The sequence below is a fragment of the Symphalangus syndactylus genome, chromosome 23 (genome assembly GCF_028878055.3).
Source record: "Symphalangus syndactylus isolate Jambi chromosome 23, NHGRI_mSymSyn1-v2.1_pri, whole genome shotgun sequence".
NCBI classification, from domain to species: domain Eukaryota; kingdom Metazoa; phylum Chordata; class Mammalia; order Primates; family Hylobatidae; genus Symphalangus; species Symphalangus syndactylus.
The window spans coordinates 28,987,065-29,004,414 of record NC_072445.2 but is presented as its reverse complement, the minus strand read 5'-3'; the positions used below and the strand labels follow the sequence as shown (position 1 = coordinate 29,004,414).

General features: G+C 36.9%; 1 protein-coding gene across 4 annotated transcripts in view; it reads left to right on the top strand.

Annotated features, from left to right (window-relative positions):
* BMP5 (bone morphogenetic protein 5) overlaps nt 1-17,350 on the top strand; it is a 129,147-nt gene that overhangs the window by 68,359 nt on the left and 43,438 nt on the right. For all 4 annotated transcript variants that reach the window (XM_055263255.2, XM_055263254.2, XM_055263253.2 and 1 more), the window contains exon 3: nt 16,041-16,189. In XM_055263255.2, the coding sequence (XP_055119230.1) occupies nt 16,041-16,189 (149 nt within the window). The remainder of the gene's footprint in view (nt 1-16,040; nt 16,190-17,350) is intronic.

Genomic DNA, 17,350 nt, shown 5'->3' with positions numbered 1-17,350 from the left:
CGGTGCCCCTTGAGGTCAGAGGTACCAGAGGAAGGAGCAGGCACCCATCTTTGCTCTTCTCCAGCCTCCTTGAGTGATATCCCCAGTGGGTGATGGAGTGAACCAGATTAATAGGGCCTGAAGTGAAGTCCCAGCAAACCACAGCAGCCCTACAGAAGAGGGACCTGACCATTCTAAGAAAAACAAATGAACAGAATGCAACAGTAGCATCAACAACAAAAAAAGTCCCCTCAAGAACCCCATCCAAGGGTCAGCAGCCTCAAATATTGATACTAGAGAAACTCATGAAGATGAGAAAGAATCAACAAATAAACACTGAAAACCCAAAAGGCCAGAGTGCCTCTTTACCTCCAAATGATCGCAGTGCCTTTCCAGCAAGGGTGCAGAGCTGGACGGAGGATGAGATGGACAAATTGACAGAAGTAGGCTTCAGAAGAAGGTGGGTAGTAACAAACTCTGCTGAGCTAAAGGAGCATGTTGTAACCCAATGCAAAGAGGTTAAGAACGTTGATAAAAGGTTACAGGAGCTGCTAATTAGAATAACCAGTTTAGAGAGGAACATAAAGGACCTGATGGAGCTGAAAAATACAGCACGAGAACTTCATGAAACACCTATAAGTATCAATAGATGAATTGACCAAGCAAAAGGAAGGATATCAGAGTTCGAAGATCATCTTGCCGAAATAAGGCATGCATACAAGATTAGAGAAAAAAGAATGAAAATGAATGAACAAAACCTCCGAGAAATATGGGACTATGTAAAAAGACCAAACCTAAGACTGATTGGAGTACCTGAAAGAGATGGGGAGAATGGAACCAAGTTGGAAAACACACTTCAGGATATTATCCAGAACTTCCTCAACCTAGCAAGACAGGCCAACATTCAAATTCAGGAAATACAGAGAACATCACTAAGATATACCATGAAAAGATTGACCCCAAGACATAATAATCAGAATCGCCAAGGTTGAAACGAAGGAAAAAATGGTAAGGGCAGCCAGAGAGATAGGCCAGGTAACCTAAAAAGAGAAGCCTATCAGACTAACAGTGGACCTCTCAGTAGAAACCCTACAAGCTAGAAGAGAGTGGGGGCCAATATTCAACATTCTTAAAGAAAAGAATTTTCAACCCAGAATTTCATATCAAACCAAACTAAGCTTCATAAGTGAGGGGAAATAAAATCCTTTCCAGACAAGCAAATGCTGAGGCATTTCATCACCACCAGGCCTGCCTCATGAAGGAAGCACTAAATATGGAAAGGAAAAACTGGTACCAGCTACTGCAAAAACAATCCAAAATATAAAGACCAATGACACTATGAAGAAACTGCATCAACTATTGTGCAAAATAACCAGATAGCATCATGATGGCAGTAACAAATTCATGCATAACAATATTAACCTTAAATGTAAATGGATTAAATGCCCCAATTAAAAGACACAGACTGGCAAATTGGATAAAGGGTCAAGACCCATTGATGTGCTGTATTCAGAAGACCCTTCTTATGAGCAAAGACACACATAGGCTCAAAATAAAGGGATGGAGGAAAATTTACCAAGCAAATGGGAAGAAAAAAAAATGCAAGGATTGCAATCCTAGTCTCTGACAAAACAGATTTTAAACCAACAAAGATAAAAAAAGACAAAGAACGGTATTACATAATGGTAAAGGGATCAATTCAACAAGAAGAACTAACTATCCTAAATATATATGCACCCAATACAGGAGCATTCCAATTTATAAAACAAGTTCTTGGAGACTTACAAAGAGACTTAGACTCCCACACAATAATAATGACTCCACTGTCAATATTAGGCAGATCAGCAAGTCAGAAAATTAACAAGGATATTCAGAACTTAAACTCAGCTCTGGATCAAGTGGACCAAATAGACATCTACAGAACTCTCCACACCAAATCAACAGAATATACATTCTTTTCAGTGTCATGTGGCACTCATTCTAAAATCAACCACATAATTGGAAGTAAAACACTCCTCAGCAGCAAATGCAAAAAAAAACTGAAATCATAACAAATAGTCTCTCAGAACACAGTGCAATCAAATTAGAACTCAGGATTAAGAAACTCACTCAAAACCACACAACTACATGGAAATTGAACAACCTGCTCCTGAATGACTCCTAGGTAAATAATGAAATTAAGGCAGAATTCAAGAAGTTCCTTGAAACCATTGAGAAAACAGACAACGCACCAGAATCTTGGGGAACACAGCTAAAGCAGTGTTAAGAAAAATTTATAGCACTGAATGCCTATATCAGAAAGCTAGAAAGATCTCACTTTGACACCCTAATATCCAATTTAAAAGAGCTAGAGAAGCAAGAGCAAACAAATCCAAAATCTAGCAGAATACAAAAAATAACTAAGATCAGAGCAGAACTGAAGGAGATGGAGATATGAAAAAACCTTCAAAAAATCAATGAATCCAGGAGCTGGTTTACGGAAAAAATTAACAAACTAGATAGACAACTAGCTAGACTAACAAAGAAGAAAAAAGAGAAGAATCAAATAGACACAATAAAAAATGATAAAGAGGATATCACCACTGGACCTATAGAAATACAAACTACCATCAGAAAATACTATAAACACCTCTATTCAAATAAACTATAAAATCTAGAAGAAATGGATAAATTCCTAGACACATACACACTCCCAAGACTTAACCAGGAAGAAGTCGAATCCTTGAATAGACCAATAACAAGTTCTGAAATTGAGCCAGTGATAAATAGCCTACCAACCGAAAAACAACCTGGCCCAGAGGGATTCGCAGCCGGATTCTACCAGAAGTGCAAAGAGGAGCTGGTATCATTCCTTTAGATACTATTTCAAACAATTGAAAAGGGAGGAGTCCTTTCTCCCTATTATGGGGCCAACATCATCCTGATACCAAAACCTGCCAGAGACACAATGAAAAAAGAAAACTTCAGGCCAATATCCCTGATGAACATTGATGTGAAAATCCTCAATAAAATACTGGCAAACCGATTCCAGCAGCACATCAAAAAGCTTATGCACCACGATCAAGTTGGCTTTGTCCCTGGGATGCAAGGCTGGTTCAACATACGCAAATCAATAAATGTAATCCATCACATAAACAGAACCAATGACAAAAATCACAAAAAAAAACCAATGACAAAAAAAACAGAACCAATGACAAAAAAAAAAAAAATGACAAAAATCACATCTCAATAGATGCAGGCCTTTGATAAAGTTCAACATCCCTTCATGTTAAAAACTCTCAATAAATTAGGTATTGATGAAAAATACCTCAAAATAATAAGAGCTATTTATGACAAACCCACAGCCAATATCGTACTAAATGGGCAAAAGCTGGAAGCACTCCCTTTAAAAACTGACACAAGACAAGGATGCTGCCTCTCACCACTCCTATTCAACATAGTATTGGAAGTTCTAGCCAGGGCAATCAGGCAAGAGAAAGAAATAAATGGTATTCAAATAGGAAGACAGGAAGTCAAATTGTCTCTGTTTGCAGATGGCATGATTCTACATTTAGAAAACCCCATCATCTCAGCCCCCAAACTCCTTAAGGTGATAAGCAGCTTCCGCAAAGTCTCAGGATACAAAATCAATGTGCAAAAATCACAAGCATTCCTATACACCAATAATAGACAAGCAGAGAGCCAAATCATGAATGAACTCCCATTCACAATTGCTACAAAGAGAATAAAATACCTAGGAATACAGCTAACAAGGGATGTGAAGGACCTCTTCAAGGAAAACTCCAAACTACTACTCAAGGAAATAAGACAGAACACAAACAAATGGAAAAACATTCTATTCTTGTGGACAGGAAGAATCAATATAATGAAAATGGCCATACTGCCCAAAGTAACTTATAGATTCAGTGCTATTCCCATCAAACTACCATTGACATTCCCCACCAAATTAGAAAAATCTACTTTAAATTTCATATGGAATCAAAAAGGAGCCTGTAGAGCCAAGACATTCCTAAGCAAAAAGAACAAAGCTGGAGGCATTATGCTACCTAACTTCAAACTATACATCAAGGATGCACTAACCAAAACAGCATGGCCCTGGTACCAAAACAGACAGATAGACCAACGAAAAAGAACAGAGACCTCAGAAATAACACCACACATCTACAACCAACTGATTGTCAACAAGCCAGACAAAAACAAGCAATGGGGAAAGGATTCCCTATTTAATAAATGGTGTTGGGAAAACTGGCTAGCCACATGCAGAAAGCTGAAACTGGACCCCTTTCTTACACCTTATAGAAAAATTAACTCAAGATGGACTAAAGACTTAAATGTAAATCCCCAAATCATAAAAACCCTAGAAGAAAACCTTGGCGATACCATTCAGGACATAGGCATGGGCAAATACTTTATGATGAAAATGCCAAAAGCAATTGCAACAAAAGCCGAAAGTAGTAAATGGGATCTAATTAAACTAAAGAGCTTCTGCACAGCAAAAGAAACTATCATCAGAGTGAACAGACAACCTACAGAAGGGGAGAAAATGTTGGTATTCTACTCATCTGATGAAGGTCTGATACCTAGAATCTACAAGGAACTTAAGTTTACAAGGAAAAAAAAATAACCCCATCAAAAATTGGGCAAAGGATATGAACAGACACGTCTCAAAAGAAGACATTTATGTGGCCAACAAACATATGAAAAAAAGCTCAACATCACTAATCATTAGAGAAATGCAAATCAAAACCACAGTGAGCTACCATCTCACACCAGTCAGAATGGTGATTATTAAAAAGTCAAGAAACAATACATGCTGGTGAGGATGTGGAGAAATAGGAATGCTTTTACACTGTTGGTGGGAATGTAAATTAGTTCAACCATTGTGGAAAACAATGTGGCAGTTCCTCAAGGATCTAGAACCAGAAATACCATCTGACCCAGCAATCCCATTACTGGATATATACCCAAGGGAATATAAATCATTCTGCTATAAAGCAAAGACCTGGAACTAACTCAAATGCCCATCAATGATAAACTGGTTAAAGAAAAGGTGCTACATATACACCATGGAATACTATAAAGCCATAAAAAGGAATGAGATCATGTCCTTTGCAGGAACATGGATGAATCTGGTCAAGGGGAGGGAGAGCATGAGAACAAATAACTAATCATGTGGGGCTTAAAACTTTGATGACAGGTTGATAGGTGCAGCAAACTACCATGGCACATATATATCTATGTAACAAACCGACACGTTATGCACTTGTATCCCAGAACCTAAAGTAAAATAATTAAATAAATAAAATCAAGTATCTGTGAGTCTTACAGCTTATTGGCACCTGATACCAACGAGAAATGTTCAATTATATTTTTAAAACAAGCAAACACTTTTGCCATGTGTCTGTAATATAGTGCTCTTGATAAAAGAGATTTCAGCAAAAGATGAATGGGCATCCCACCCAGTGCATATTAGTTTATCCAATGTCTCTTGCTAAGAGGTGATTTCATTTATAATGAAATTTTGCATTTGAACTCTAAGGATAGTGTTGTAGAGAGGTAAATAAGCATTTGCTTATTCCAGAAGATTTTCTGTACTGTCTACGTACATCTCTTCTTACATTGAAATAGTGCAAGATGTTCTATCTTCCACATACAAACTTAAGTGCATCCTATAATTAGCCTCATGATTATCACATTGAAAATCCCTTTACATGACTGTTTGCACCTATTTCCCCAAATTCCACACTATTTGTCCTTTCCACATCATAACCATATTCACAGATATAAAACTTTACTTTCAATTCCTTCTCTTTCTCATATTTAATTCACCCCTCAATGCACTGTAATTTGATTTTCGTAACTCCACTCAACTAGGCATCTACCATCAGCCTCCTCTTTACCAGATCTTATAGATACTTTTTCTTTCTTCTTATTCTCCTCAGTATTTGATATTGTTGATCATTCCCTATTTAATATGTAAAATATCCTAATCAGGGGAATATATTAGTTTCCTAGAATTGCCATAACAGATGACTAAAAACTATGATGGCTTAATACAATAGGAAGTTGTTTTCTTACATTTCTGAAGGCTAGGTTTCCCAAATCAAGGAATTTGGTAAGGCCACGCACCCTCCAAAACCTCTAGAGGATGATGCTTCCTTGCCTTTTTCATCTTCTGGTAGCCCTAGAAGTTCCTTGGCTGTGTGAAGATATTGTAACTCCAATCTCCTCCTCTATCTTCATGTGGCTCTCTTCCTTTTACGTCTCTATCTTTGTGTCTCTCCTCTTCTTCTTATAAGGATACCGGTTGTATTGAAATATGGCTTACCTCATCTTAACTTGATTACATTTGCAAGTGTATTTCCAAATAAGATCACATTCACAAGTACGAGGGACTAATACTTCAACATATGTTTTTGAAAGACACAATTTAACCCATAACAGGGTGTAAGCTAGATAGTGATTGATAAGAAAAATAAAATTATTGGGAGTCATAAGGAATAAGAGATTTATTATAGGGATTTGACTTTCTGCAATCATGGGACCTGGTTAAATAGTTCATGGAAGGCTGTTGCTTCTCCATCTTGTGATGGGTCTAAAGTTAGCTTCCCATAGGCAGCTGGGAAGAAAAACAGATATAGAATTGCAGAGAACAAGAAGAACTAGAACTTTTCAGGATATGCTGGAGACCCAAGGACAAATTGGAACCCATGTCTTTCTCATGCCTTTGGAGTTCCAACTTTAATGATGTGCATGGCCTGCAGGGGAGACTGGTATGCTTCACCATGAATTCCACAAACTCCTTTGCTTAGGATGTAGAGAAGCTGAAGGAGGTGATCTTGCAGAAGGAATTGTGGGCCAGAATTTGGAGAAGCTGATGGAGCTGTTACTCAGTGGAAGCTGAAAGAGCCCAGGTGCTCCCAACAGTAAGGTGAGCTAGCAGATCAGTGACAACGTATGCAAGCAGCAGAAAAGCCTGGCACTTTACCAATTATGCAATCATAAACTTGGGTGCTGCTTCCATTCCACTACCCAACTCCTGTGCAGATTTCTCTGATGGCTAACTTCAAAGCAGCCCCAAACAAATTCCCAAGGGAATTCTGGGATTTGTCATTTCTGTTTAGGTAATATGACAATGTACATAGCCACAACAGTCCATCCTTGTCAATTTGGCACTAATATACACCTTTTATAACCATTCATAACTTCTTCCTGTTTTTTTTGTTTGTTTTGTTTTTGTTTTATTTTCTTTTGTTTGAGGCGGAGCTTCGCTCTTGTCACACAGGCTGGAGTGCAATGGCGTGATCTCAGCTCACTGCAACCTCTGCCTCCTGGGTCCAAGCGATTCTCCTGCCTCAGCCTCCTGAGTAGCTGGGATTACAGGTGCCTGCCACCTCCCCCCCACCGCCCCAGCTAATTTTTGTATTTTTAGTGGAGACGGGGTTTTGCCATGTTAGCCAGGCCGGTTTCGAACTCCTGACCTTGGATAATCTGCTCACCTCGGCCTCCCAAAGTGCTGGGATTACAGGCATGAGCCACCGCACCCGGCACCATTCATAACTTATAAAAAATGTAATAGCAAAGTAATTCTGCCTTTTAATCCATCTTTGGATGTTGTTCATTCTTTTTCTAGCTGAGCCATACTCTCCCTTTGAAGTATTGTAACTTCAATACTGAAATATGTGATTAGCTACTATCAACACTGCTTATACTAGATGGGAGGTAGATGGGGAAGAAAAGGGGAAAAAAAGAATTGTTTAATATATATTAGGTAGGTGCAAAAGTACTTGTGGTTTTTGCCATTAAAAGTAATGGGAAAAATACACATATATTTAATACAAAAACATAAATATATTAATTTCAAAATAAGGAAGAAATACCATATTACAACACTCATTTCTGCAGCTAGTCACATGGTTGCAGTTGGTGTTTATAATTTCCTTCTTTTACTATGCAATCAATTTTCTGTTTATTTTGACAAGCACCATAGCTGGTCACTTTTCCTTATCTAGTACGGTAAATCAAACATTTATTGTTGAAGTGTCTGGGCCATTAGCAATAATGCCTGCAATGAACTGTGATTTTCCGTTTACTTTTGTCATATGACAAAGGAGTACTAAGTGGTGTTCCAGGTGATCTCTTGTACTCTGTGCATACTCCTCATTACCCATATTGTGGTAGTAGTAGTGCAATTTCCCTTTGATATTTAGAATCATTGATTCATATGGTATGGTAACCGCTTACTGGCTTCTTGATTCACTGGCATGAGGAGTCAAAGTGGCCAGGTAGCTGTTTAAACTTCCAATTTAATAGAACTATTGCTATGGACACTAGAATTAGCATTGTACCATTGAGAACTAAGAGCTCTGGACCAACATAGCCCAATGTCTTGGGAGTCAGAAGCACAGATTTTGCTAGTTGAATCATGTATAATGAGTTGAGAGGAACCACTTCCATTTCCACCCCTTGATTTCCAGACCATGAGATATCTGGCTATGAGAGAAACAGTCATCCTTGCTATATTGGTTACTGATTTAGATCATATAAAGCTTCCCTGAAGGATATCAGTTCATTCTTGTAAAATATTGGTACCCAACTTGTGGCATAACTGAGTCTTCAAAAGGCCATCCTTTTAATGGGAAGCATGGGAAGACCAGTGACTTCTGTAAGCATGAGCCCATTTTTTATCAGAAGCAATGCAGTATGGAATTCTATGAATAAGTGAATAAGGCATTCTGGAAGTTCATGTGTGGTAATTTTGGGGACAAGCATCATGGACAAAGAAGACAGATTCATATCCAGAGCACTCTCTCCAGAGAGAACAAAGTACTGCCCTTCCAGTACTGAAGTAAGTGTTCCAGTATAATTAGCCAAGAGCAAAGTGGAGATTTATCTTCCTGGGAAATGCTTCTTCAAGGATTGATGGTAGAGATTTGACCTTATGCATTCCTAGAGCTAACCAGTCTATTTAAGTCTGTTGCTCTGCATCTGAAGCTGGGCTTAAGGTCCACAGGCCAGAGAGTCAGAAAGGAAAGATGCACTGGGGGAAACAAGGACAAAACAGAACCTGTGGAGATAATCTGGAACCCATGAGGACAAAGTGGAACCTACCTCCAAGTCTCCAGCTTCAATGATGCAGTTGACTTTCTAGCCGCCAAGTCCTTTCTTTTAGAAGGGGATGCCTTGCCCTAGATTCAGAGGAACTAAATAGGGAGAATTAGTGGGATCTGAAGAAGCTGCATGCCCAACACCAATAAGATGAACCAGCAGATCTCCACAATATGTCTAAGTTGCAATAATACTTGATCACACGGTAGTCTTCTAAGTATAAATATGGCTACTGCTTCACTGCCACCTTCTAAATGTTACCCAAATTCCCTTTGCAGCCAACCCTAATCCCGAACCATACACAGTAGTTCCAGCTTAGTTGAATTGATATAGTATAAAACCACCATGGAGTGTGAAAATACGTTAAATTGAAAAAGTGAATAAATGAATTAATAGATAGATGGATTTGTGAAATGACAGCCAAAGTCACTTCTTAGCTGTTTCTACCCATCTTGTTTTAGGCTAGTGGCTCAGATCAACCTTTCAGTGGTCCATTCCAAATATCAATGCTTTTCTTCAAGATAAGGAAAGCAACTGAGTTATGGTTTGGGAGTAAAGGGAGCTGATATTTTATAAAAGTGTTCTGAAAATGGAAAACTGGGTTTGGATCCCCCTATTGGCTAAGTGAACATGGAAAATTATTTGATTTCTCTTTAAATTTCCTTATGAAAAAATAGTTTGGCTAAGTAATTTATATCTCACTCAGTTCTAGTATTCTGTGATTTATTTTGGTCACTTTCAGAGTTAAAATGCCAGACTCCTTGATTTCCCATCAAATATTCTTGGTCAATTTTTTTTGGTCTTATAATGAGAATACTCCATTTATTCAGCTGACTAGAAAAATAGAGGAAGTTAACATTTCCAGTACTACATGCCTGGTGTGCTACTAGGCCTGTTCACATCCCTTATATATCTAATTATAAGGAGAACATATTACCATAATATAATCATATAAAATGATATTCCCTTTACTCAAGTAAAAGATCAAACAAATTAGATCAAGAAGTTGAATGTTTTATACACTTGATTTTTTGTATAAGCATAGGTAGATAATGAATACACTTAAAATAGACAAAACTATAATCGTTTGTTAATATTTTGCATACATATTTTAATTCACATGTTATATGAAATGATTAATATAGTATTCCTTGTTTCACTCTCAAAACATATATATGATGGCTTTTTCTTCAAACTTGTCTCATGCGTCTTTGACATGATGTCTTTATCACTAGAATCACATTTTTAATCATATATCACAGTGTTAATAAGTATATCATCTTCAGATCCATCTATGTTATTTGAAAAGTAGCATTTTTGTATATTTGTGTATGATACTGTCATTGGAAATACTATGCTATCGAAAATGCAGGAATCCACAGGTTGTGTGTGTGTGTGTATGTGTGTGTTTGTTGTTGTTGTTGTTGTTGTTGTTGTTTTGAGACAGAGTCTCGCTCTGTCGCCCAGGCTGGAGTGCAGTGGCGCAATCTCGGCTCACTGCAAGCTCCACCTCCCGGGTTCACGCCATTCTCCTGCCTCAGCCTCTCCGAGTAGCTGGGACTACAGGTGCCCGCCACCACGCCTGGCTAATTTTTTTTTTTTGTATTTTTTAGTAGAGACGGGTTTCACTGTGGTCTTGATCTCCTGACCTCGTGATCTGCCCGCCTAGGCCTCCCAAAGTGCTGGGATTACAAGCGTAAGCCACCGCGCCCGGCTTGTCGTTGTTTTTTTAGCATTTATTTAAATGGATAAATGTTATATCCACAATGCAACCTCTAACTCTATTCTTATACAAGGAAAGTGTACTTATATAAGTGCTTTTTAAAGTGCTTTTTTAAAAGGTGATGTTTCACTGTGGGGAGGTCTGTGCAAACCTACCCCAAAGTCCCAGGAATCTGAGAGGCTGAAAAGAGAGGCTGACAAAACCAGTTTCCTTGGAAGAAATATTTAATAGGGACTTAGGAACAGAAGCCATGCCTGTGTCTTGGGCAGCAACAAGTTGAGATGGTGGATTCCCAGACCATTACCTAGGGAGGAGGGATGGTTCAGAAGGGAACTGCAGGACAATTGAAGTATGATAACATAAAGGTTGTTTGACCTAAAGGCAGAATTTGTGTAAGTACCTGCTCTTACACAAGGAAGATAGATAAACTGAAAGTATTAGAGGGCTTCCCAGAACAGAAGTTAATCAGAAGCCAATAGAGTGGATTAGCTTTCAAGATGGAGTTGCTTTGGATCCACAGGTAAACTTCTAAAGCCAGTCAATAGTTGAAGTTTTGAAACAACACTCCCAGAAATACTTTCTAATATTTTTTGTGCCTTGTTTTCTCTACCTCCTCCTTCTCCTTTTCTCCTCCTTCTGCTCCTCTCCTTTTCTTCTTCCCCCTTCTTGTAAATACCAAATTAACACTGATCGAGGTCATTTGGAGGTAATGTGCTTCCCTAAATAATACTTTCCCAAAACTCATAGGTCAAAATGAAGCAATTTAGAGACATTTGTATTATGGCAGACCCTATAAAAGATTGCAGATTTAAGTGTAATTTACCTCTTAACCAGATAGATATTCAAAGTATTGCACTTGGTCTTGATCAAAACCTTTTAAGGCAGGGATTATCATACCACTTTTAATATACAGGGAAACTGAGGTTGAGGAATTCCTTAATTGTTCAAGATCTGTCTGATCTCCAAATCTTTATAGCACTACATTGATATTGATAAAAAGATGATAAATATTAATTTCTTAGCTATATAGCTTCAATTTTCTCATTCCACCAATTAGCATTTTTGGTTGAGTTATGCTAATGGTAGTAACTTAAATTCTGCTGAATTTTGGTTCCTGCTGTTTAGTCTTTAGTGTAGTGTCCTTCTGGTATTTTAAGATTCTCAAGGTATGTATGCAAAACTCTTTCTTCTTTCAGTAAAATAAAAGGCACTCATGCAAGTAAATATACACAAACACACCAGTAGCCCATGTATAACCAGACATGTTTAAACTTCTGGTCACGATGAGTCAGACCTGCTCAAATGTATTTGTATTGACAATAAATGTATGTATATATTATGTATTACTATTCACCTTTGAGTAGTTAAACTTAATACTCCAAAATATTTCATATCTGATAAGCTTATCTGATACTACAAATCTAACTTTATCTGTTAAACCTGACTCTGTATTTAACAATGGCATGATGACTTTATTAACCATAGAGGAAATTATTATACTGATCTATATCATACTCAAGACGAACAATGAAATTTTACCTGAAAAAGAAAAATGCAAATTTTAGTCATTATGATTTCTATTAATATAAATTTACTTTCACATATTTGTTTTTGAAAACCTCTCAATCTTGATAAGTGCTATGTTGTCAATAAAGACAGACTATTCACATCCAGGAATATTTACATTCCTGCCTTAAAAAAAAAAAACCCGCTTTATTAGTATTAGTATTATGGATTGAATTGTGCCCTCTCCCCCGATGTTGAAGTCCTAGCCTCCAGTAACTCAGAATGTGACCATATTTGGACATAGGGTCTTTGCAAAGGCAGTTGACCTAAAGCGAGGTCAGTAGAATGAATCCTAACCCAATATGACTGGTGTCCTTATGAAAAGAGGAAATTTAGACACAAAGACATGCATAGGAGAAAAGATGATGAGAAGGGATACAGGGAGAAGACAACAATCTACGAGCCAAGGAGAGAGCCTGGAACAGATCTTTTCCTCCAGTTTCAGAAAGAACCGACCCTGCTGACACCTTGATTTTGGAATTCTAGCCTCCAGAAATGAGAGAAAATCAATTGCAAACTCTAGTCTGGTATTTTGTTATGACAGCCTTAGAAAACAATCACACGTGGGCCTGTAATCCCAGCACTTTGGGAGGCCAAGGCGGGTGGATCATGAGGTCAGGAGATCGAGACCATCCTGGCTAGCATGATGAAACCCCGTCTCTACTAAAAATACAAAAAATTAGCCAGGCATGGTGGCAGGCGCCTGTAGTCTCAGCTACTCGGGAGGCTGAGGCAGGAGAATGGCATGAACCTGGGAGGCAGAGCTTGCAGTGAGCCGAGATGGCACTAACTGCACTCCAGCCTGGGAGACAGAGCGAGACTCCGTCTCAAAAAAAAAAGAAAACAATCACAAACACCATTCTGAAATATTTGCTTATACACATTCATGTAAATGGGCTTTTTCTTCGCCACAATGTAGCTTTAATTTTAAGTATTGTAACTGCACCTTATTTAAAGGATTTATGGAATTATTTTTGCTACAAATAAATATGTTTTTTCTTTATACATGTATTTTCTCTATTGCACTGTTCTTAAATGCATTACTATTTAAAATGTTTTATTGGATATTGTAAGAATTTCTTTAAAAAAGTGAAGTAAAACTGGTGAGGCAGGACAACTTTAACAAGTTTATTTTACACTATTCATGGGAAATACTTAGGATATTTTACTATTCCCGGTAGTATAAGTGCCATATTTTAGTGGAGAAATTTTATACTTCAAAAGAAATCCCCTCTAACATTCTACAGAATGGGGTTGGGGGGCACTTGTCTTTAGGAACCTGCTATGAAAGGGGCCGTATGAGTAAAAATTACAGAATTATTACCACTGTGTTTATTAGTCATAGTCTTGATTCTCCTCAAGCATATTCTGTTGTCCATAGGTAATGCAGAAGCGCTTCGTATATGAAAGGAGAAAGGAGAAATTAATTTGTCAGTCAAAAGTAAAATAGCTTCGACCATTAATAGAAAACTGTGCACTTATGAAATCAATTGAACTTTCATAAATTTTCAGAGGTGAACTAGAAATATATGGGTCTTTTTAGACCATACCACTTCATCTTCCTAGATTTACTTTCCAATGAATTGCAATTTGCATCACTGAAATTCAGATATTTAGGCTATACTTGATGCTTTTTCTAAATACATACATTTAAACTGGAACTGTTTCCTTCATATACATGCTGGAAAGTTTTGGGATTTGAACATGGAGAGTTTGGGGATTTTTTTTTTTTTTCTCTGAAGAGATGGCACAATTTAAAAATAATAGAAAATATCATTGAAATGACTACCAAAAGAAATTTGTTAATTTTGCTTCGGAAAGTTTACCTCCTTGTTCTTTTTTGTTTTTCACGTCTTTATTAATATCATGCCAAGGGATGACATTATGAGCCTTGCAGAATGGATTAGGACATTTTTTACCATATTTCAAATGAAAGCAGACCTGAAATCAGTGTAGCACTCAAGTATTGCCCAAGGCACAGGGTGACTGCTCCTGTTTAGAAAGTGAACAGTGTAAATGAGTTAATTCCAAGATTAAGGTCTCAGAGATATTTACCAAATATCTCAAAACTTTAAGACAATTCTTATTTTCTTGTCTGCTCATTTGGAGGATTTTCCAATTTAGGAGGAAGAGGAAGAATTTAACTGACATGCTATCACACTGGGACTATAAAGGGTTCTACAAATTCTAGTGAGAACTAAAGGAATCATTTTATTGCTTTGTACGATATGCTTGTCATAAGTCTGCAGTATCTAAAACTGAATCCTATATCAGATGTGAAAAAAGCATTTCAAACCTTCCTTTCGTAAACACTATGACTGTAATTGTGAAAAGACAATAAAACATTCATGGTTTTTATTAGGATATTTAGATGATTTCATTGTCATATTACATTTATTTGAATTTCTCTAGATTAATAGAAAAAAGTGCAAATCTAGTTAGGAAACAAAGATATAGTTTCTAAGATACTCACACATTTTTTTAACTTCATTTTGTTAAAATGGTTCAATTTTAAATTTTATTTTTCATTAAAAAAGTATGATTTATTAAAAATGTGTTTTCACATTTTGTAAGCCACCCTTAAAGTGACTTCTATGATGTATACAGACAGAAAATGCAGTAAAATAGTATTTAACATAGTATACTAATATTAAACAATGAATAGCTCTATTGTTTTCTATATAAATAATATGCTCTTAAATAGATTCAATACAACATCAAAGGTCATAAAATGCATAATGGTGTTATTTCTACTCTACCTTGAGGGAGATACAGTGTTTTACAGTTAACCTATTTGAGCCTGAATGTTTTTAATACGAAGGAGCTGTTGTAAAAATTAAATGTCAGAAATAGGTAATTTTAGCTCAGAGACTGCCAGTAGTAAGAGAATAATAAAGTATTCATTATAATTCAACAAATGTTTATACATTTATAAATATAATGTTAAAATTAAGATTCAAAAATATAAGTATAAACGTTAATAACAGCAACACTGTGCAGACTATTCTAAAATATGTAAGTTCATATTCACAGCCATTACTGTCCCAGGGGGACTTAAGCTTGCAGAAGATACTAACAAAAGTTCTCACAGATTGTGCCACTCAACTCATGGGATTTACTCCTTAAACCAGTGGTATTACTCTGTAATACTCTCTTGGTGTTTGGTATCCATAAAATAATTATATAATAAAAATAGAAAAAATATTAGAAAACTCTTTCTAAAACAGATGATTGCATTACATCCTGCCTGTGTTCCTTTCATTTGAGAATTCACATTCATCCAAACTGGAACAGCTACTTTCATTTGTCTCTATTCAGTTTAATCCTTTGTTTTGAGGACTACTTACAGATGGTGGTTACCAGGAACACTGATGACCAGGGATCAAATTAAGAGCACTAAGTCAGTTTATAAAGGCCAGTGAAAAGCAGGAAAATGGAAATTACTTTCAGATAGAGATTACTAATCTGTACCAGGTTTGGTTGGAAGCCTAGTAACAAAGCGTTTTGTATCTTATTACTCATCACTTGAGTCACTTGTTCCTCTTGTTCTTTAACTAACTGCTGTTATTTTACAGACTGCTTTTGTAATGTTTTCACTTAAGTCTAGGAAATAATGATGTTCATTTAAACCTTTAACTTTTTTTGTTGTTCCTTTTCTTTTTAGGGATGCAGATCTGTTCTTGTTAGACACAAGAAAGGCCCAAGCTTTAGATGTGGGTTGGCTTGTCTTTGATATCACTGTGACCAGCAATCATTGGGTGATTAATCCCCAGAATAATTTGGGCTTACAGCTCTGTGCAGAAACAGGGGATGGTAAGCACTGAATTTTATATATTTTTTGTGAAGCTTGTTTGACACATTGAGAGTTATCGTTTTTTATGTGATATAACCAATATATGTTTTATATTTATGATGTCCAAGGCAACACATTTCATAGGGTAGTGCAAAACTATATTAGTTAATCAATTTAGAACACATTTATCCAATAAATTTATTGTCAGGCTGTGGGGTGGGAGGTAAAGAAGATGTAGGTACTGCTACTGCTCTCAAGCAATTTTGAGTCTAGTGTTGAAGACCTGTATATGTAAGTAAGTAGCACTACTCTAATACAACAATACCAAAATTATATAGTTGTGGTGGTTACACAACTATATGATTTGTAAAAATTTATAGAACTGTACATCAAATAAGAATAAATATTACTATATGCAAATTATGTCTTAAACCTCAACTAAAACAGTTATAAATATGTATCAAAAAAGACACTAGGGAAGTAAAGGAGCTACCAGTAATACAAAGTGGGATAGAGGAGATGGGGATGGAATGAGTCACAAAAAAACTGCAGAAAAATAATACCAAGTTAGTTCTTTACGTATTGCAATGTTTGATCAAAGGCTACTGCTCCAGAATTACTTGTGGAAGGGTCTGTAGGAAATCGTCACTTTTAAGAAGGTCCAGAAGTAATTCTTATGCTCACAAGTATTTATTGGGCACCTACTATATGCCCTAATACTGAAAAATAGTGACATATCAAAGACACCATGGGAAAGCAGAACATACATGGCTAAAGACACCTGGGATAGAGCCAAAAGAGCCACTTGGTGAGATTCTGGAGATATAAAAGTGAGCCAATGCAGATGGCTTTATGAGACTTGCATTTGAGTGATGCACGAGGTAGTAATAACACAATAGTATTAGTGAATGCATATCACAGCACACTGAGCAGTTCAATGGATCTGTTAACATAGGATGGTGACTAGATTTGAGCTATAATCTGAAACACAAAGATGTGATTAGGGGAAGAAGTTGTGGGGCAGGCAATTCAGACACATGGAACAGAATTTGCAGACTGTGGTGATGGTGATACTGGCATATTTGCTCAGAAGGCTCAGGAAGCCAAGGCCAATATATTCAGATCTTTGTTGCCCTTTGATCACTCAAAGTTCAAACACTCTAAACTCAAATCTAGACTTC